At 42.8% G+C, this 19,215-nt stretch overlaps 1 protein-coding gene across 1 annotated transcript; it reads right to left on the bottom strand.

Moving 5' to 3' along the window:
• Positions 1-596: 596 nt before the first annotated feature.
• LOC137519434 (UDP-N-acetylglucosamine transporter TMEM241 homolog) lies at positions 597-17,889 on the bottom strand. Its single transcript, XM_068238388.1, has 2 exons — positions 17,818-17,889; positions 597-1,001 (listed from the first exon to the last, which is right to left on the bottom strand). The coding sequence occupies exons 1-2, from the start codon at positions 17,887-17,889 to the stop codon at positions 597-599; spliced, it is 477 nt and encodes a 158-aa protein (XP_068094489.1).
• Positions 17,890-19,215: the final 1,326 nt, after the last annotated feature.

Below are 19,215 nucleotides of genomic sequence, written 5' to 3'. Positions count from 1 at the left end.
AACTCGCACACCATGCACAGAATTGATGCAAAAAGAGTATGTATTACAAAATGGTCATAGCTGCAATTAACACTTAGTTACATCAGACATTACATCACAGAAAATGACAGTGACACTAGAACTCTGGAGTCGATGCACAGTATCAGACATAGTAATGCATCAACCCCATTGTATGGATATACCCTGACAGCGCGCTGTTTCGGTATCACCCTTCGTCAGAGGGTATATGCCAGTCTGCTCCCTCCAGTCTGACGAAGGGTGATACCGCGCGCTGTCAGGGTATATCCATACAATGGGGTTGATGTACTGATGTATTGACTTTTCTTAAGCCCTAGGGCAGATGCTCCTATGCTTTGTACTGACTAGCCTGAATGTTGTTATGTATACAACAAGTCTGCCTATTGCTTGATATGCATTACTATGTCTGATACTGTGCATCGACTCCAGAGTTCTAGTGTCACTGTCATTTTCTGTGATGTAATGTCTGATGTAACTAAGTGTTAATTGCTGCTCTGACCATTTTGTAATACATACTCTTTTTGCATCAATTCTGTGCATGGTGTGCGAGTTATTCTTATTGATTCCTTATAGTGTGCTCACCATATGGTCAGGGGAATGTCCAAGGATATTTCAAAAACAAAGAGTGACACAAGCGCTGTCAGACCCTTGGCCAGAAAGGCCCATGAGAGATGATGTGCTGGAGACACACTGCTCCTCAACTTCACAGATAGCAACATCAACAGGAAGCCCAAAATCCCACTGGCGAAACATCCACTATGGAATATGTAGAAATAGAGGAATGGAAATTCCAAGGCACTGATGAGGTCACCAGTAGGATGAGATGCGGAGGCCAACAGGACAACACTGAAAAAATAGTTTATGTATTGCAGATCAAGGTCACTTAGTGAACTTGGTTTCTTAGACTTCTGAAATACTTTGTAGAACCCTGAACAAAACAGATGAATTACGGCCCAAAAATAGCCATCTTTATCAATTGTGTGCTCTCAGCAATAGAGTACCTCCAAAAGAAAAAACAAAATCAATAAAGTTTCACAAACTGAAACTTTATTGATTTTGTTTTTTCTTTTTGGAGCAGCTGTATTTGTACTGACATTAGATTACACACAGGTGCACTCTATTTAGTCATTAGCACTCATCGGGCAATGTCTATGGGCAACTGACTGCACTCAGACCAAAAGGGGCTGAATAATTATGCACACCCTACTTTGCAGTTATTGATTTGTAAAAAATGTTTGGAATCATGTATGATTTTCGTTCCACTTCTCACGTGTACACCACTTTGTATTGGTCTTTCACGTGGAATTCCAATAAAATTGATTCATGTTTGTGGCAGTAATGTGACAAAATGTGGAAAACTTCAAGGGGGCCGAATACTTTTGCAAGCCACTGTTGCTTTTCTTTTCCTCGTATACACATAGTCTTGTCTTGCTGCTTCTGGTGCTGATGTGATGTCACAGTAGCATGGAACTGACGCCAGGACAAGGCTGTGTGGATACATGGAGAGGAAGAGTGAGGCCTACAGGAGGAGAGGACTTTTTGACTAGGACACATCAAGCATTACAGCACTTTTTTTTTACTTTTTTTTTTAACACCAACCAACCTGCATAATGTGGTAGAGTTCAATGTTATGAGCAGCAGATAATGCTGCAGTAAACACATCTCTAACATTAAAAGAACCCGCAGACACGGTGACTGATAGCTGAGACCTGCTGTTCATGTTCACTACGGAGATATCTTGTCTTTTCTGTACACTGGCAACAACAATCTTTCTGATGCCTACAGAGTTCACTAGTAACACCAGCAGATGGAGCTCGAGACAAATGTCTCATTTCCATTCCTTATGGTGACAATTTTTTAAAGAAATCTTTTTTATTTCTTTTTTTAAATCATTTAATACCTTGAAAAACACACACACAAACACAAACACGCACGCACGCACGCACACACACACACACACACAGACACACAGACACACAGACACACAGACACACACACACACACACACACACACACACACACACAGACACACACACACACACACACACACAGACACACACAGACACACACACACACACACACACACACACACACACACACACACACCACACACACACACACACACACAGACACTCACACACACACACACACACACACACACATATATACACACACACACACACACACACAGACACACACACAGACACACACACACACACACACACAGACACACACACACACACACACACACACACACACACACTCATGACGTCACATCATGCGCAGAAAGTCCCCGGCAACAGGCGCGCGATCAAGGACGCGCACCGCCGGCCCAGCACAGCCGTACTACTAAGGGTCATAGCGACCTGGAAGTAGTACAGGGTGAGGGGTTCGCTGACATCTCTATTGCCTGGCTGTCCTGCTGATCCTCTGCCTTTAATACTTTTAGCCATAGACCTTGAACAAGCATGCAGATCAGGGCCCATATGCAATTAACTTTTTCTCCTGAGTTTTCTCCTAGGTGATATTTTCAAACTTGTTAATAAAATGTCTTTTAAACCACCAACAAGCAAACAAATACTCAAAATAATGTTGACAGTACTTTTTCACCCACCTTTTGGTACTATTTTCAATGCAAAGTGCTAAAAAGTTATTTTAAATCAAAGACAAAAAATTTTCTCCTAGGAGAAAACTCAGGTGAAAAAGTGAATTGCATATGGCCCCAGGTGCTCTGACTGAAGTCTGACTATATTCGCTGCATAGTTATTTCACGTGTGTGATTCAGACACTATTGCAGCCAAAGAGATCAGCAGGGCTTGCCGGGCAATTGATATTGGAAATAAATATGAAAGCCTCACTTTAGGTTCCCTTTGGAAGTTATTTTAAAGAGAAAATGAACATTATCTCCAAGGAGATAACTCAGGAGAAAACTGAATTGCATATGGGTCAAGGAGAAACAAGCATTGAACTAAATCAGATAAAGAGGGATAAATTGTGAATTTATATAAATAAAGAGAGATAGTTCATTAAAAAGGTTTTAAGGTGCCCACACATCAGGAGATTTTGGACAGATTTGACAAAGAGACAAATGTATCTCTAATCAAATCTGATTAGAGATACATTTGTCTGTTTGTTGAAGCTGCCCATATACTGCAGGCCGATTCCCATCCAATTTCAGCATGAAATCTTAAGGTAATCGGCTGTGCCTGCCACGTCCGCCCCGCTGCTGCCCCCTTAATGTATAAATGTGCTCCTTCCCCCAGAGTGTGCATTTATACATTACCTGTCCTGTGTCAGCCTAAAACGCGTTGTCCGTAGCCTCTGGGTGGCTCTCCGTACACGCCACTGGCGCATAGCGTCTGACGTCAGACGCTATGTACCGACATTAGATGCTATTTAGTTTCAAGTTGCGTATACGGAGGCTGCCTGGATGCTACCGACACCGCGCAGAGACTGACACGGGACAGGTAATGTATAATGCACATACGGGGGTCACCTTTATACATTACGGCGACAGCCGCGGGGGTTTTGTCATTTCGTCACCTGCTAGATTTCATGTTTGCTTGCATTAGCTCACTGGCTCCAGCCTGCTGATCACATGACAGCTAACTGCTAAACAGTAGAAGAACAGAGGCGCCAGCAGGATAAAAGCGGATAAAAACTTTAAAATTTGCTGAGAGGAAGTGGTGGACTTACCTCCATAAAGCAGACACAAAAGACTGTCTGAATAGTAGCAATCACATTTCTTAAATAGTACCCCAAAAAAGTGCAACATGTTTCGCAGGCCCAGCCCGCTTCATCAGGCAATAATTGTGGGGACAAAACTGTAGACAAGAGACAGTACATTATGCTATAGTAAATTCTGCAGCTACAAATTTGCATATCAATATATTGCATATCATAAAGCATACCATATGAAAAATTGCTTCGTGGAGATGGCATAAAAGAGCTGGGTAGAGGCTATGGTGCTCGTGATAGTAATGGGCTATGGGGTGTTTTTTTACACAGATTTGCAAGTGAGTGGTATCGGTAATGGAAAAGGGTATATATCAATTGTAGCAACGGGTAAAAAGCACAAAACAATCAAACCAAATTACACTTTTTGACATAAAAATATGTAAAATAATAATCAAGCCAGAGGTGTAGTTGTAAAAATGGACGCTGTTACACTAAAACTTATTGGGACAAATAAAATAAAATAAATAAAAAAAGTCATGAAACAAGACAAAAAAAGGGTAAAAGAGAGCGGCCAAGATAAAATAAAAACGGTATAGGAGGTATTTTAGTAAATTCTTTCCAGAACTTCATTCAGACCTTCAGGGGTGAGGGTTCTTATAGTTTGTATCCAGAACATTTCATATTTTTTAAGTTGTTCAAATGCGTTTGACGAATTTGCATCAATTGAGTCAATTAGTGTAATGTTGAAGAATTGTGGGTTGTTGGCGTGGTGAGTGCAGAAGTGCCGTGATACGCTGTGAAGGGGGAATTTTTTAGTGGTGTTTATTTTGTGTTGTCCGATTCTGCTGCGGGCCAACTGTGTAGTCCTCCCCACGTACTGGAGTCGTCAGGGGCATGAAATGAGGTAGGTGACAAATTTAGATTCGCAGGTGAGGTGTTACTATTTAATAAATGTGATTGCTACTATTCAGACAGTCTTTCATGTCTGCTTTATGGAGGTAAGTCCACCACTTCCTCCCAGCAAATTTTAAAGTTTTTATCCGCTTTTATCCTGCTGGTGCCTCTGTTCTCCTGCTGCTATACCGTGTCCACCTCTGGTGGAGGGGTGATCTACCCCCTTTCGCATCTACAGAGAGCGACTTCTTATCCCTGAGTAAGGACAGGTCTAATCTCCTCACCTGCCTATAAAGTGTTTGCCTTTGTGGTAACCCATGTTTGTGAGTATAATTTTCTCACGATAACCTTTACTTCATTTTTGCTTAAAGAAAACCTGAACTGAAAATTAAAAGTCAAAATAAGCATACACAAGTCATACTTACCTTCCTTGTAGTCTACTCCTCAGTGTCTGTCTCCTGTCCCGCGTCCTGTTTGTTCACTGTGATCAAGGGAATTTTCCGTCCTCCATTTTGAAAATGGCCATTACCCATAACAGCTTTCTGGTCAGCACACAGTTAAACTGTAACATCGCCCACTTGAGCCATAGGGAAACATGGACATTACCTGGTACATCAGTTTTCCTCTCAGCTATAACTGACAGCAACTGATATTTTACTGACAGCAACTGATATAATTCAGATCTGACAAAATATTGTCAGAACTGGAAGGGATTATTGTCAGAAGAAAATGGTGAGCTTCTGAGAGGAACTGATGGCAAGGTAACTATGTAATGTTCATTTGAAGTTACCTCGTGTGTTTATTTTAAATATTTTTACTCAGTACAGGTTCTCTTTAACATACTACACTATATTGGGCTCTCAGTTTCTCTACACTTTAACTGCTAAACGGTAACCAGCACAACTGCCATCTACGTGTTTACTATTTACCTGCATCAGTGTTTTACTACAGCTAACATCTGGAAATATGTCTGAAGAAGGGGACTAGATCCCAGAAAGCTTGCAGTATTTAACTTTATCAGTTAGCCATTAAAAGGTATTACTCTTACAAGACTTTTTTTTTCTACCTACATAAATTGTTTAGCTAACACGGTACAGAAACATTTTTACTACTGTCACTCGTTCTGAAATTGGCAGCTGTACTGCCGCACACCCGAGCAACCAGCTTTGGCCCGACATCTTGCACCAGGCACAATCGACTAACAGGACCAATTTTGGGCCGAAATTGGTCGTAGCGTCACTCGGGCCTGCAGTTGGCGGCACCGATTTTCAACCGACTCGATAGTAATAATGGAATTGGTTGGTCGATCATCCGACAAACTCGCCTGATTTATGGGCAGCTTTTAAGTTTTATGAATGAACCCCATTTGCTTTCTTAATGATTTAGTGTTCCATATTCATCTCATGAGTTATCTCTCCTTATAATTGAGATGAAAATAAGTAAGGTGGAATAATTCATGAGGAATCAACCTTTATATTAGTACTAAGAAACATCAATGTCTTTAAATACCTTATTTTTAGGTGCAAGAGTCAGGGAACCTGCCAGCTCCTGCTCTCCGCCCTCTCTGTGCTTCACAGTCCAGGGGACAGGCATTGTACACATGGTTAGTGATCTAGTATTTCATAGAACACCATGGAGAAGGCATTCCATGGACTGCCAGGGTCCTTATCCACACCTGACAGAATTTTAAAGTGAAATTGAAGAGGAAAAAGTGTCCCAAATGGGCACTTACCCCAGTAAAAGGAAGCCTCCCCCAATCCAGTGCTGGGATCCCCGGAACCTCTTAGAAAAGCCTTAGTCACAGAGTGTTAGAAAGCTTTGCTTTTTCCACTGAGTCCAAGTGGAAAGAGTGTTAGAAAGCTTTGCTTTTTCCACTGAGTCCAAGTGGGCCCTGTGGTACTGCATCTGTGAAGTGCGGCCAACTTGTTTAGGGACTGGAGCATAGCCAAGAACTTCCAGAGGGTCCAGAACTGGATCGGTGATCAGGATGAGGGTAAGGGAAGCCTCTACATCCAAAAACTTCCCTCTTCCGAGATAAGCATGTATTGCTTGCTTTTTTTTTACATGACAGGTTTACTTTAAGGCATGTTTGCTTTTCTTGGAATTGAAACTCCAGGAATATCCCTTTACCACTTAGCTTCAAGCTGCCATATTAAAATGTCCTGCTGGAGCCTTTTAAAGCGGGATTGTCACCATAAAAATCAAATTTTAACAGCAACTGGTCTGAGTGTATTAAGTGATAGAGATGCTAATCCCGCATTCAAAACTTGCAAAACGTTTTCTGCTGGTATGGTTTGTAGTTATCACATACTTTAAGAGCACTGGCCCTAGTGCCAAACAGTGCCAAAGAGTTGAATGCTGGGGGTACTTTTTATCTATAATATATTCCTCTTCTTCCATTTATTTCCCTATCTAGCTGCTTATCAGAAACACTCTCTGATTACTTGTGTTTACAAGCAAGGCTGAGGTGACTCAGTGATTGGATGTGTACGGTAAATAAAAAAAAGACTGTGCAGTTGTTAGTATACACCTCAGTGGGAGTGTCTGAAGACTCTGGCAGGAGGGCAGCTAATGAATACACAATGAGCAAGAGAAGGAGGGGGGGGGGACAAGAGTCAGGGAGGATATGATGTCAGCATTAGCTTAGCAAGATGGCCACTGCCTAGAATAGGATTTTCTGCTTTTCTTTTATAAAATTCACAGGAATCATTACGTGGATAGCCCAATACATCTGTTATGTAAGTAGAAGTAGTATTTATCTACTTATATATGTGTGTTTTATTTCTAGGTTAGCATGGGTGTCGCTTGTTCTTTAACGGCTCCAGGACGCTTTAATGCATCACTCACCCCCGCCGCCATCTAGTGGCAGCAAAGTCAAATAATACAGACACATTTTTAAAACATAAATAGTTGACTTAGGGACTTTTTTCAAAAGTAAGTATTTTTATTAGGGTATATTACTGTAATTTTACTATATAAGGGCTTGTACTTATGGACTGGACACAAAAAACAAAAAACAGAAAAATTACACCTATATAGAGGACAAATGGGCAAATAAAATATGTAGGTTTTAATTATGGTAGCATGTTTTATTTTAAAACTATAATGGCTGAAAACTGAGAAATAATGATTCTTTTCCAATTTTTTTTTTTGGGGGGGGGGTCTGTTATTCCCATTAGAATGCTTTTAGAAAAAAATAAGTTTTAGCAAAATGTACTACCCAAAGAAAGCCTAATTGATGGTGAAAAAAACAAAATATAGATCAATTTGTTGTGGTAAGTAGTAATAAAGTTATTGGCGAATAAAAGGGAGGAGCGCTGACAGGTGGAAATTACCCTGGTCCATTAGAGTAAACCCCTTGTGGGTGAAGTGGTTGAATACCCCATGGTCTGCAAAGAGCTCAAAGAATTGTCATATGCAGGGTGAGAGCTGGACCAGGTCATCCTGATCCGTTTAACACCATTTATAACTTAGAAGCCGATGGAATTATTGTGGAGACATTCTGGAACAGTAAGTAATTCTGCATGGAATGAAGCAAAATGGATGAATATTTTAATGTTTAATGAGGTCAGATTCCCTATGTTTTAACCACCTTTATATTGTGTTACGAGAACTAGGCAAACATTAACATTGCTATCACCATAGAATATGCCCCACTTGAAGAGAATTAAAGAGACCCTGTACCGAAAAAAACATCCCCTGGGGGTACTTACCATGGAAGGGGGAAGCCTTAGGGTCCCAATGAGGCTTTCCTCTCCCCCAATCCAGCACTGGCTCCCCTGAAGCGTCCCGCAATCCTGGCTCGGCAAGCCTGACAAGTTAGATTTATTTACCCTCCCTGGCTCCAGCGGGTGGCGCTGTTGTTGCTCTCAGCACGGAAATAGCAGATCTCTGTCCGGTCTGCTCTTCTACACAGATGCAGGAGACTTGCGCCTGCGCAGTAGAGCGGCCCAACAGTGATCGGCTATTTCCGCCTATCTCTGAGCGGAGAGCCGATTCTGCACCTGCGCTGGAGCTGGGAAGGTAAACATTTACATCCCCGCTATTCAGAGGGGCACAGCGAGACTGCCGTGGGACACAGGAGGACGGGGTGAGTAGGTGAGTACCCCCCAGGGGAACTTTTTCTTGTTACAGGTTTTCTTTAAGGGCCCATTTCCACTGCTGTGGAAATGGGAGCAAATCCGCAGAGTTCCCTTGCAAGGCAAATCATGCAGGGAAACTCTGCCATATGGGATAATGCTGGCACCATTCGAATCGATGCCTTAGTGATTCAGCCGACATTGCAGCATTTTTTCGTGCAGGAGGCACGGTGTAACAATTGGTGTCAGCACGCAGAGAGAATCTGATTATTGGTGATCTGTAGTATCACCAAGAATGCAGATATATACCTGATTATTGATGATCTGCAGAATCACCGATAATACAGATATATTGCTAACCTCTGGACACCTATAGGTATGTGAGTGTTTGGTGTAACAGTAATACTTTGAGCAATGCACCAGCAGTGCTGGAATACTGCTCGGGAAGGCACAGGAACCTTTCAGCAGCCCGAGGCTCTCCAAGGGGAGGAGTCAGGCTGGAGGTAGGAAGGACCAGGGAGGGAGTGACACCTGAAGGTGGATGTCACTATCTGGTCTGGAGACTATCTCTTAAAGGGAGAGATAGCTCTCGAGGTCGGGCACGCCTGGTCGGTAACACACTGACAGATAAAGTACAAAGACAGAAGGCTGATTCGGTATCCAAGGCAAGCAGGGTCTGGCAACGGTATATCAGATATGCGAGGTACCGAATTAGAAGACAGAGGAGTAGTCAGAAAAGCAATAAGTCATAACCGATATCAAACAATGCCTAGTCTGAGTGCGAGGTCCTTGGTCTCAGCATCCTGGAACTAGTCTGAATAATAACACAGATAAACAGTACAAGTATAGGTAAAAGGCTGCGCATCCCTGACCCAATACTGTACAATTGAATGGTTAATCGCTGTGGCGCACACCGCCCCCCCTGGACTAAAATGTACGCCCGCATCCAAACAATGCAATACTGGTCTATGGAGAAATTTTAGCTTCCATCATAGTTTTGCATGCAAAAATATAGATATACTGGACATCTGCACCAACGTTGAGGTAAATCTCCAGAGCAGATGTCCTAACACTAAACTGACCTAAGTTAAAAGCAAATGTCTTTACCCTGGCAGCTGCTATGCTAAAATGTGTAACTTACATTCAATACAGACAGCAGGAAACAAAGCAAGCGCTCACCAATATGGGCCGCATCTGAATGACTCACCACCTCATATGCACCGCTTAAATAGCTCAAATACACACTCAGCAATCAGACAGATGCAAAACATATGCAAAACTAAACTAAATACTTACCATGCAAAACAGGATAGCACAATGGGTGCTGCTAGCCTGGTAGTTACAGAACTGTGGATACAAAATATAGGTAAAAGGCTGCGCATCCCTGACCCAATACTGTACAATTGAATGGTTAATCGCTGTGGCGCACACCGCCCCCCCTGGACTAAAATGTACGCCCGCATCCAAACAATGCAATACTGGTCTATGGAGAAATTTTAGCTTCCATCATAGTTTTGCATGCAAAAATATAGATATACTGGACATCTGCACCAACGTTGAGGTAAATCTCCAGAGCAGATGTCCTAACACTAAACTGACCTAAGTTAAAAGCAAATGTCTTTACCCTGGCAGCTGCTATGCTAAAATGTGTAACTTACATTCAATACAGACAGCAGGAAACAAAGCAAGCGCTCACCAATATGGGCCGCATCTGAATGACTCACCACCTCATATGCACCGCTTAAATAGCTCAAATACACACTCAGCAATCAGACAGATGCAAAACATATGCAAAACTAAACTAAATACTTACCATGCAAAACAGGATAGCACAATGGGTGCTGCTAGCCTGGTAGTTACAGAACTGTGGATACAAAATATAGGTAAAAGGCTGCGCATCCCTGACCCAATACTGTACAATTGAATGGTTAATCGCTGTGGCGCACACCGCCCCCCCTGGACTAAAATGTACGCCCGCATCCAAACAATGCAATACTGGTCTATGGAGAAATTTTAGCTTCCATCATAGTTTTGCATGCAAAAATATAGATATACTGGACATCTGCACCAACGTTGAGGTAAATCTCCAGAGCAGATGTCCTAACACTAAACTGACCTAAGTTAAAAGCAAATGTCTTTACCCTGGCAGCTGCTATGCTAAAATGTGTAACTTACATTCAATACAGACAGCAGGAAACAAAGCAAGCGCTCACCAATATGGGCCGCATCTGAATGACTCACCACCTCATATGCACCGCTTAAATAGCTCAAATACACACTCAGCAATCAGACAGATGCAAAACATATGCAAAACTAAACTAAATACTTACCATGCAAAACAGGATAGCACAATGGGTGCTGCTAGCCTGGTAGTTACAGAACTGTGGATACAAAATATAGGTAAAAGGCTGCGCATCCCTGACCCAATACTGTACAATTGAATGGTTAATCGCTGTGGCGCACACCGCCCCCCATGGAGTCATTCAGATGCGGCCCATATTGGTGAGCGCTTGCTTTGTTTCCTGCAAACAGTACAAGTAAACTGGCTAAGTGTGAATTCCCAGGTCCACCTGGTTCTAACACACTGTAGGATCTGACTAAAGGTCTGAGTGCTTCCACGTAGTGATCGCAACGGCAGACAACCAGCAACTGACAAGCAAGCTGTATATAAAGTTGCAGGACTCTGCCGCCCCGCCCGAACCACTCAGCCAATCAGGAGTCCAGCAGGAATCAGCTGATCATCCTGATCAGCTGACACATCTCCTGCTGGCATAAAGGTCCTGACTTCTGGCGCGCACGTGCGTAGCCCTAAACCTGTGTGAACTAACAGGCTCAGCCACACCAGCTGCATGCTGCTGCATGCAAACCGCCGCGCTGGACGCGGAATCAGCCGCCTAACTGTTGTTGCATGCGGTGGCTTTTCCGCGTTCCGCTCTGCCACCAGACACACGCTTCCGCGTGCAAACCGCCGCACTGGACGCGGAATCAGCCGCCTGCTCAGTAGCACTCGCGGCGGCTTTTCCGCGATCTTTCACACACGGCTTCTGGGATTCATCTGCGTACAGCACACCAGGAAGTGCCACCGCACGTCTCGCAGCCACGCATGGCAGCTAGTGGAAACAGGCACTTAATTGGTCCCCCACAAGTGTTGGCTGGAATGCCATAACTTTTTATGATATGGGGAATTGGAAGGGGCAATCAACAAATAAGGTTTGAAGCAAATCTGAACTAAAAATAATCTCAACAAAAAATAAATAATTACCTTTGAGCTTTTCAGTACTCTGTTGTTATCAGGATTGTTTGCTCAGGCAGAAAAAATGGAGAGGGGAATAGGCCGCACATATAGTAAACCATTGAAAAAGAATAATATGGGAGATAAATCAGGAAGAGCAATGCTAGTATACTGACAGCTCTAGCTCTGTTGTCAGTTTTTCATTTGTGGCTTTAAATCAAAACATGTATGATTGCTTTTCAAATTATTTACTGTCAAGCAAGGAAGATAATATTAATTGCAAGTAATTTCAGGTCCTTGAAAAGCTAAATATGACCTGTAATCAATCAGAGCTCATCTGTTGAAACAGTGTCTCTTTATCAGCATTTTACTTGAAATAGTTTACTTTCAGTGATTATAATTCCTTCTGCATTGTTCATGCTTTCTGCTCTTATCTTCTTCTTTTGCTGTAATGGTTTTGACAGTCCCACTCATCCATCAATACAGTTGCTTCCCAGCTTACAAATAACCTCTTTCATGGACATAACATTGACAGAAGGACATATAGCATTGTAGACACTGTAAAGGTATAATGTCACATGCCAGCTATATACTGTCTGTGTTTGCTGCTAGTGATGATCTTAAAGTGAACCTCAACCGAGACAAATTATTTAAAATAAATACATGAGGTACAGTACCTGTAAATGAATATTACATACTTACCTTCGCCATCAGTTTCTCTCCGAAGCTCACCATTTTCTTCTAACAATGATCCCTTCCAGTTCTGACAAGATTTTGTCAGAACTGAAACATATCAATTGCTGTCAGTTATATATCAGTTGTTGTCAGTTATAACTGAAAGGACAACTAATGTGCAAGGTAATGTCCATGTTTCCTAATGGTTCAAGTGGGCGATATTACAGTTTAACAGTACGCTGACCCAGAAGTTGTCACAGGGTCATTGCCATTTTTAAAAAGGAAAACAGAGAATTCCTTAGATCACAGTGAACATACAGGACCCAGAAGAGGAGAAAGAGATTGATGAGTAGACTATGTGGGAGGTAAGTATGACAAATGTATTTTTATTTTGACTTTTAATTTTCAGTTCAGGTTTGCTATAAGCACCTTATTATGATTATGCAAAATTGTGAGTACATTTTCGCAACTATGCCTATACATAATTATGATTTATGAATTCAATCGATTTTATATAATCATTTGCAATTTTGCACAAATGTGCGTGTAATTTTTTGTGTACTTTTGTGCCGACTATAGCAGTGAATAGAATACATGCTATTGACACCAAAATGATATATTATAAAATTATAAGGAGAATAGGGGATACAAAACCAAAAAATAATTTTTGAAAAATTCCTTGTAGTTTTTGATAGAATTGATTTTAAAAATGCAAAGAAAAATGATTTTCAAACTCAAAAACGGAGTTTAAAAACATGTTTCCTTTGCATTTTTAAATTCCATTTTCTCAAAAACTACAAGGAATTTTTGAAAAAATGTTTAAAAACTTATTTTTTTTACTTGTTCACAGTATTCCCCTTAACATACACAGCAATTTTGGTAATGGTAGCATGTATGGGGGATTTGCTATTAACAACCAAAGTCGGAACAAAATTGCGCAAAGTTTTGCATAATTATGTGAAATTACGGATGGATTACGTTAACATGCACAATTAACATGCGCAATTACACATCGTCGCATCCTAGTTGTGAATTACGATGTGAAATTGCGATTATGCGAACTGTGTTGCTCATCACTATTTGCTGCCACTATGTAGATTTACAGTAACTGTTTCCCCCTGATGTAGCAGCTGCATTGTTTCATCACCAGCCCTCAGGATTGTGTGCTGTACATCTGGTTGCCGCAGATGTCTTTTCCATCCTCTGACGCTCCTGCCTTGTATTTCCCTCGGGATCACTAGTGCTTTATGTATTGGGCCTGACGAAGGGCTTTGTGCCCGAAACGAACGTGTCGTTGCCTTTTTTTATCTGCACTAAGCTGTCTTGTTCCTGTTTTGGAAATACTTACATATTTACAAGGAGCCTCTCACAGAGAGTGATTGCTTGGAAACTGTCTCTTTTTTGTATCCGTGTTAATAAAGAATTTTTTGTATCTGAAAACGACTTTGCATGAATTGCTCATGGTCCTTTCTACTTTACAAATGGTCTATGGTGAGTCAAGTGGATGACTCTAAAAAGGACTAAAAGTTTTTTCCTTTTTCTATATTCAAAAGGAACAGATCCCAAATATATTGTCACTGTGGGCTTAAAGCCTCAGCAAATCAATTAAAAGATTACGTTCTATTGCTGTCCCCTTTTTCCTCTCTCCAAGACTCCCAGTTTTCACATTACAGCTAGGAACCTCTATGAAAGTCCCAGTCCCAGGGTGAGAAAGATAGATTAAATCAGGGGCCACTAAAAAGTTTAACTGGAGAGCCACCTCTTATTTTTCTCTGTGCAAACTTATTGCTAAGGAGCCAGCAGATTAACTTCAAACCTCATACACAACAAATGAATAATCTGCTGTCTCATGCACATATGAAAATTTTATTTATTGCCTTGGCTGCACCTTGCTGTGACACTAACATTTTAAAAAACAGACACAATTAAAAACAACTACCTGGCCAGGAGTGCGTGCAATTATTCAATGGGGCCTGACCAACTCAATTGTGCGATGCGATCACCCAGCCTCAGCCTATGCAAAAAGCGCCGCACTGAGATAGGTCAAATAAGGCCCTCTCCCACCACCGATACACCACACACTGTGAGATGTCAATCCAGTAAAGGCGACTCCATACCCCGGGGCTTTTTTGATCCTCAAAGCGGTTTCTTAGCGAGCTAATGTACACTCAATGTACACTGGAAGGTGGAGGCAGCTGCTTGCATGTAAGAGCACTACAGGTCCTATAAGCACAGCGTTGCTTGGTGAGCTAGGACACATATCAATTCTGCAGAATGATGGACACAAGGCCTTTATACTTGCGCAGTTGATGGTGAGCCCCAGCTCACATTACTGTAGGACCGGCAGTGCACTGGGTCAGGACCGAGAGAAGCTGGTGATTTAAAAATTTGGTTCAGAGAACGAGGATACCCTGAACGGTTGGTGGATGAGGCAGAAGAAAGGGTTGCTGAAAAAGATAGAGACTCCTTAATTGATGGTGTGAAAAAAAGGAAAAAAGATTCTCCTAAAAATAATGATGTAATAAGGTTTGTGTCCGATTTTGGACCATATTGGTATGATTTGCAAAAATCGTAGAAATTTGACATTACCGACAGGCTTTAGGCTAGTTCATCTCTCCTTAGGGGATTCTCAGTATGGCCTTTATTCTTTATAAAGACATTCCATGAAAAAGATTTATACAAAGATGCTGTCCAGCCTCCCTGCTCACTGCACAATTTTTTGGCAGTTGAACAGAGCAACTGGCCACTGGCGTAACAATAGGGGAAGCACCCCCTGGGGCCCGCTCATGGTCGTTTTGGGGGGGCAGGAGGGATCGCAGCATGAGGGGAGAGCTTGGTAGCAAGTCAGTGGGGAGGGGGGACGGTCCCCCCCTCCCTCACCTCGGGCTCTCCCCCCTGCACTCCCCTCCTGCCTCTATGTAAGCGTCAGCAGCAGAGGCGGCAGCTATAATTACCTCCATCCACCACCGGAGGTCGCCAATCTGCAAGGGCTTCACATTACTTCCTGTTAAAACAGGAAGTAATGTGAAAGTAATGTGAAGCCCTTGCAGATCGGCAACCTCCGGTGGTGGATGGAGGTAATTATAGCTGCCACCGCTGCTGCTGACGCTTACATAGAGGTAGTGTTGGGCGAACAGTGTTCGCCACTGTTCGGGTTCTGCAGAACATCACCCTGTTCGGGTGATGTTCGCGTTCGGCCGAACACCTGATGGTGTTCGGCCTTTTAAGTTCGGGTTCGCCCCGAACTTCTAATGGCCGCCGAACAGGGCCGAACAGGGCCCCTGTTCGGCCGAACAGGGCCCTGTTCGGCCGAATACTGCCCCCCTATGGGGTCGCAGGCATAAGGGGGGAGCATGCCCCGATCGCGGGGGGGGTCGGAAATTCCCCCCACCCCCTCCGCTAGCGCTCCCCCCTTTGCCCGCTTCCCCATTCAAAAGTTTAAGCAAAGTACCTGTAGTGGATGGCCTGGCAGTGGGCGGCACTGTGGAGTGAGGAGGAGGAGTCCGGAGAGTGACGAGTTGAGGGAGGCCGGGCAGCGGGCGTGAGGTCAGAGAAAGGGCGGAAGTACCACAAGGGTACTTCCGCTGAACCGCCCGCTGCCCGGCCTCCCTCAACTCGTCACTCTCCGGACTCCTCCTCCTCACTCCACAGTGCCGCCCACTGCCAGGCCATCCACTACAGGTACTTTGCTTAAACTTTTGAATGGGGAAGCAGGCAGAGGGGGGAGCGCTAGCGGAGGGGGTGGGGGGAATTTCCGACCCCCCCCGCGATCGGGGCATGCTCCCCCCTTATGCCTGCGACCCCATATGGCCCCCAAAAGCTGGATGTTCGGAAAGTTCGGGGTTCGGCCCGAACATGCCGAACATCTCGGTCATGTTCGGCGAACTTTCCCGAACCCGAACATCCAGGTGTTCGCCCATCACTACATAGAGGCAGGAGGGGAGCGTAGAGGGGAGAGTCCGAGGTGAGGGAGAGGGGGACCGTCCCCCCTCGCCACCAACTTGCTACCAAGCTCTCCCCTCATGCTGCGGCCCTTCCAGCCCCCCTAAAATGGCCATGAGCGGGCCCCGGGGGCGCTCAAATTCTTGCAGGGGGGCCCGGGGACTTCTAGTTACGCCCCTGCAACTGCCCTTCACTAAGTGCTTTTAAAAATCAAGAAAACACTGAGAACCCCCCCATGAGAGTATGGGCTAGTCCAAAATCTGTCGGCAATGTCAGATTTCTACTATTACTGTAAGTGACAGCAACGTAGGAGAAAAGTAATGTATGGCTCATTTTACTCTGGAAGAATCGTACTTCTTATTTGTATATGTTTACATGTATTTAAAAAGTTAAGATTTTTGCGACAGAGGTCCTTTAATGATGATTCGGAGCTGTTTCTACTGTTATCGCCATGGTGATAAATCATTTAGTATTCACTAAGGAATTCTCCTCATGCAATCCTTAAATTAAGGGCTCTGTCTTTAAGTTAAGGATTAATTCCTAAAGTTAAGGGTTCAATCCTTATATTAATAGCTGGATCATAAATTTAAAGAGAGGATGTCAATTCACAGAGAGGAATGCAAGTGATAACAACTCTAAAGTGTATGAGGAATTATATTATCACCTGGCCTCAGCTGTTATTAAGTGGAGTGTTGCTAGAGACTGCAATGTAAAGTGGAGGATTCTGAGCTGATTTGTTTTTAGTAGTTTATGCAGTAGGGCGGTATCATGCAAAAGAGAGGGAACAAAAACACAGGGACGCAAAGAGCCCATTCTGATGTAGTATATTAGGTAAATAGAAATACAAAGTATGAGTAGTATGATTCTCACAAGTCTGGGTTGCTAATTCCAGCAACCATGTTCTTCGCATTTGGGAAAGTATTGCCCCCACTCTGCCTTATGAGTTTGAGTTTCTGGTGGTCACTGCTCCAAATAAAATTATATTTTAGGAGGGTACATTATTATTACTTAGTATTTATATAGCGCCAACATTTTCCACTGTGCTGTACAGAGTGTATTGTCTTGTCACTTAACTGTCTCTCAGAGGGGCTCAATCTAAACTCTACCATAGTCTTATGTGAATGTATGTATCATGTAGTGTATGTATCTTTTTTTTTTTTTTTTTTTTTTTTTTTTTTTTTTAGGGCAAAGGCAATTAACTCATCTGTATGTTTTTGGGATGTGGAAGTAGAAATAAAATAGAAATGGCCTACCTTAAAGTGTACCGGAAACGGTACACACTGCATTATTTATATTTACCTGGGGCTTCTTCCAGCCCCATGTTATCCGTTGGTTTTCTTGCCACCCTCCTCGGTCACTCGGTTCTCCCATGATACCCACCGGGCCAGTCGTCCTCTTCTGCACATGTGCAGCCTGGCCTTGCGAAGGAAACCTTCTCGATTAACCACCACATTGAATGTGACACCAGCTTTGTGATTTACCTCGTGCGGCCTACAATATGTAGATGGAGCCAATGCTAAATAAGCATTAGAAAAGGTTTTTTGAAACATAAGCTGTGTGATGTGGAGTGAGCAGATAACTATGGGTCAATGAGAAATGGTTGAAGATCATTGTCCCCTCCCATTACCATCTATGCATACAACAGCACCCTTTTTGTGGTAATTTCTGGATCTGTTCTCACGTTATGTTGTTTCATTTTGTTTTTGTAAGTTCTTGAAAAGGGACCCTGTGTGGCCCCAAAACATTGCTATGAAGCTATAAAGATTGTCATAGGAGGTGCCAGCTCTCTCTTTTGACTGTATACGACCAAGAGGCGTCATCCTTCTTGTAGCTGTAGCATTCCTGCATCTAATGACAGCGGCTGATCCTACAAGACAACTTTGATTGTTATGGATACAGCAGAAAATAAGGATGTTCATTTGGATGCTGCTAAATTGATATGTCCGCATTTACAATCGCAATTCAGAAAACATAAATTGGAATTCTGCAGAAATCCGATTTACCGCAACTCGATAATTTCAGCCCAGTCACAGAACTTGAAAGCATTGGACTAATCAGAGAATGCAGAATTTCTCTGCAAATTTTTAATTTTAGACCAATCACAAGACTGATTTTCCATTTTTCCAGTTTCTGTTTTTCTGACTTATTTTTCATTTGTTTCCATCCACTGATGCAGAAAAGGACTAATAAAGTACTCCTCAAAAATCGAAAAACTAAAAATCGTAAATCAGAGAAACAGAAATTGGAATTTCTGCGGAATCGGAATTTCCGACCAGATACCGGCAGTCCAGTTCATTAGATTGCACACATTCTTCATAGATCAACTAGAAGAAAACTACGGACAAAATAACACCACATAGATTTCATTTCTCGTTTTTTAAAAAGGTAGCTTTGTATCTCCAAAATATCTTTCTTACTGCTGCAACATCGTTGTCGGGATTGTTGGTCATGAAGCAGAAAATGTTTGTCTCCAAGGCACGAACAACCTCTTAAGAAAGAAATGACACGGTGCATGCGTGGAGTAAAAATGACAAACACGGTGACAGCGAGACCATTGCTGTGTGCTTTATACCTTTCTCTCCTGTGGATTACTATTTGGACACAGGAAAAAAGAAGAAAAATGTCAGAACAATGAAGGTCAGAATTGTTGCTCTGGCTGAACCGAAGGTCGGGCTGCAAGGCTCGGAGCAGCTCATG

The sequence above is a fragment of the Hyperolius riggenbachi genome, chromosome 5 (genome assembly GCF_040937935.1).
Source record: "Hyperolius riggenbachi isolate aHypRig1 chromosome 5, aHypRig1.pri, whole genome shotgun sequence".
NCBI classification, from domain to species: Eukaryota; Metazoa; Chordata; class Amphibia; order Anura; family Hyperoliidae; genus Hyperolius; species Hyperolius riggenbachi.
The sequence above is the reverse complement of the archived record's forward strand: the minus strand, read 5'-3'. Positions and strand labels throughout refer to the sequence as shown.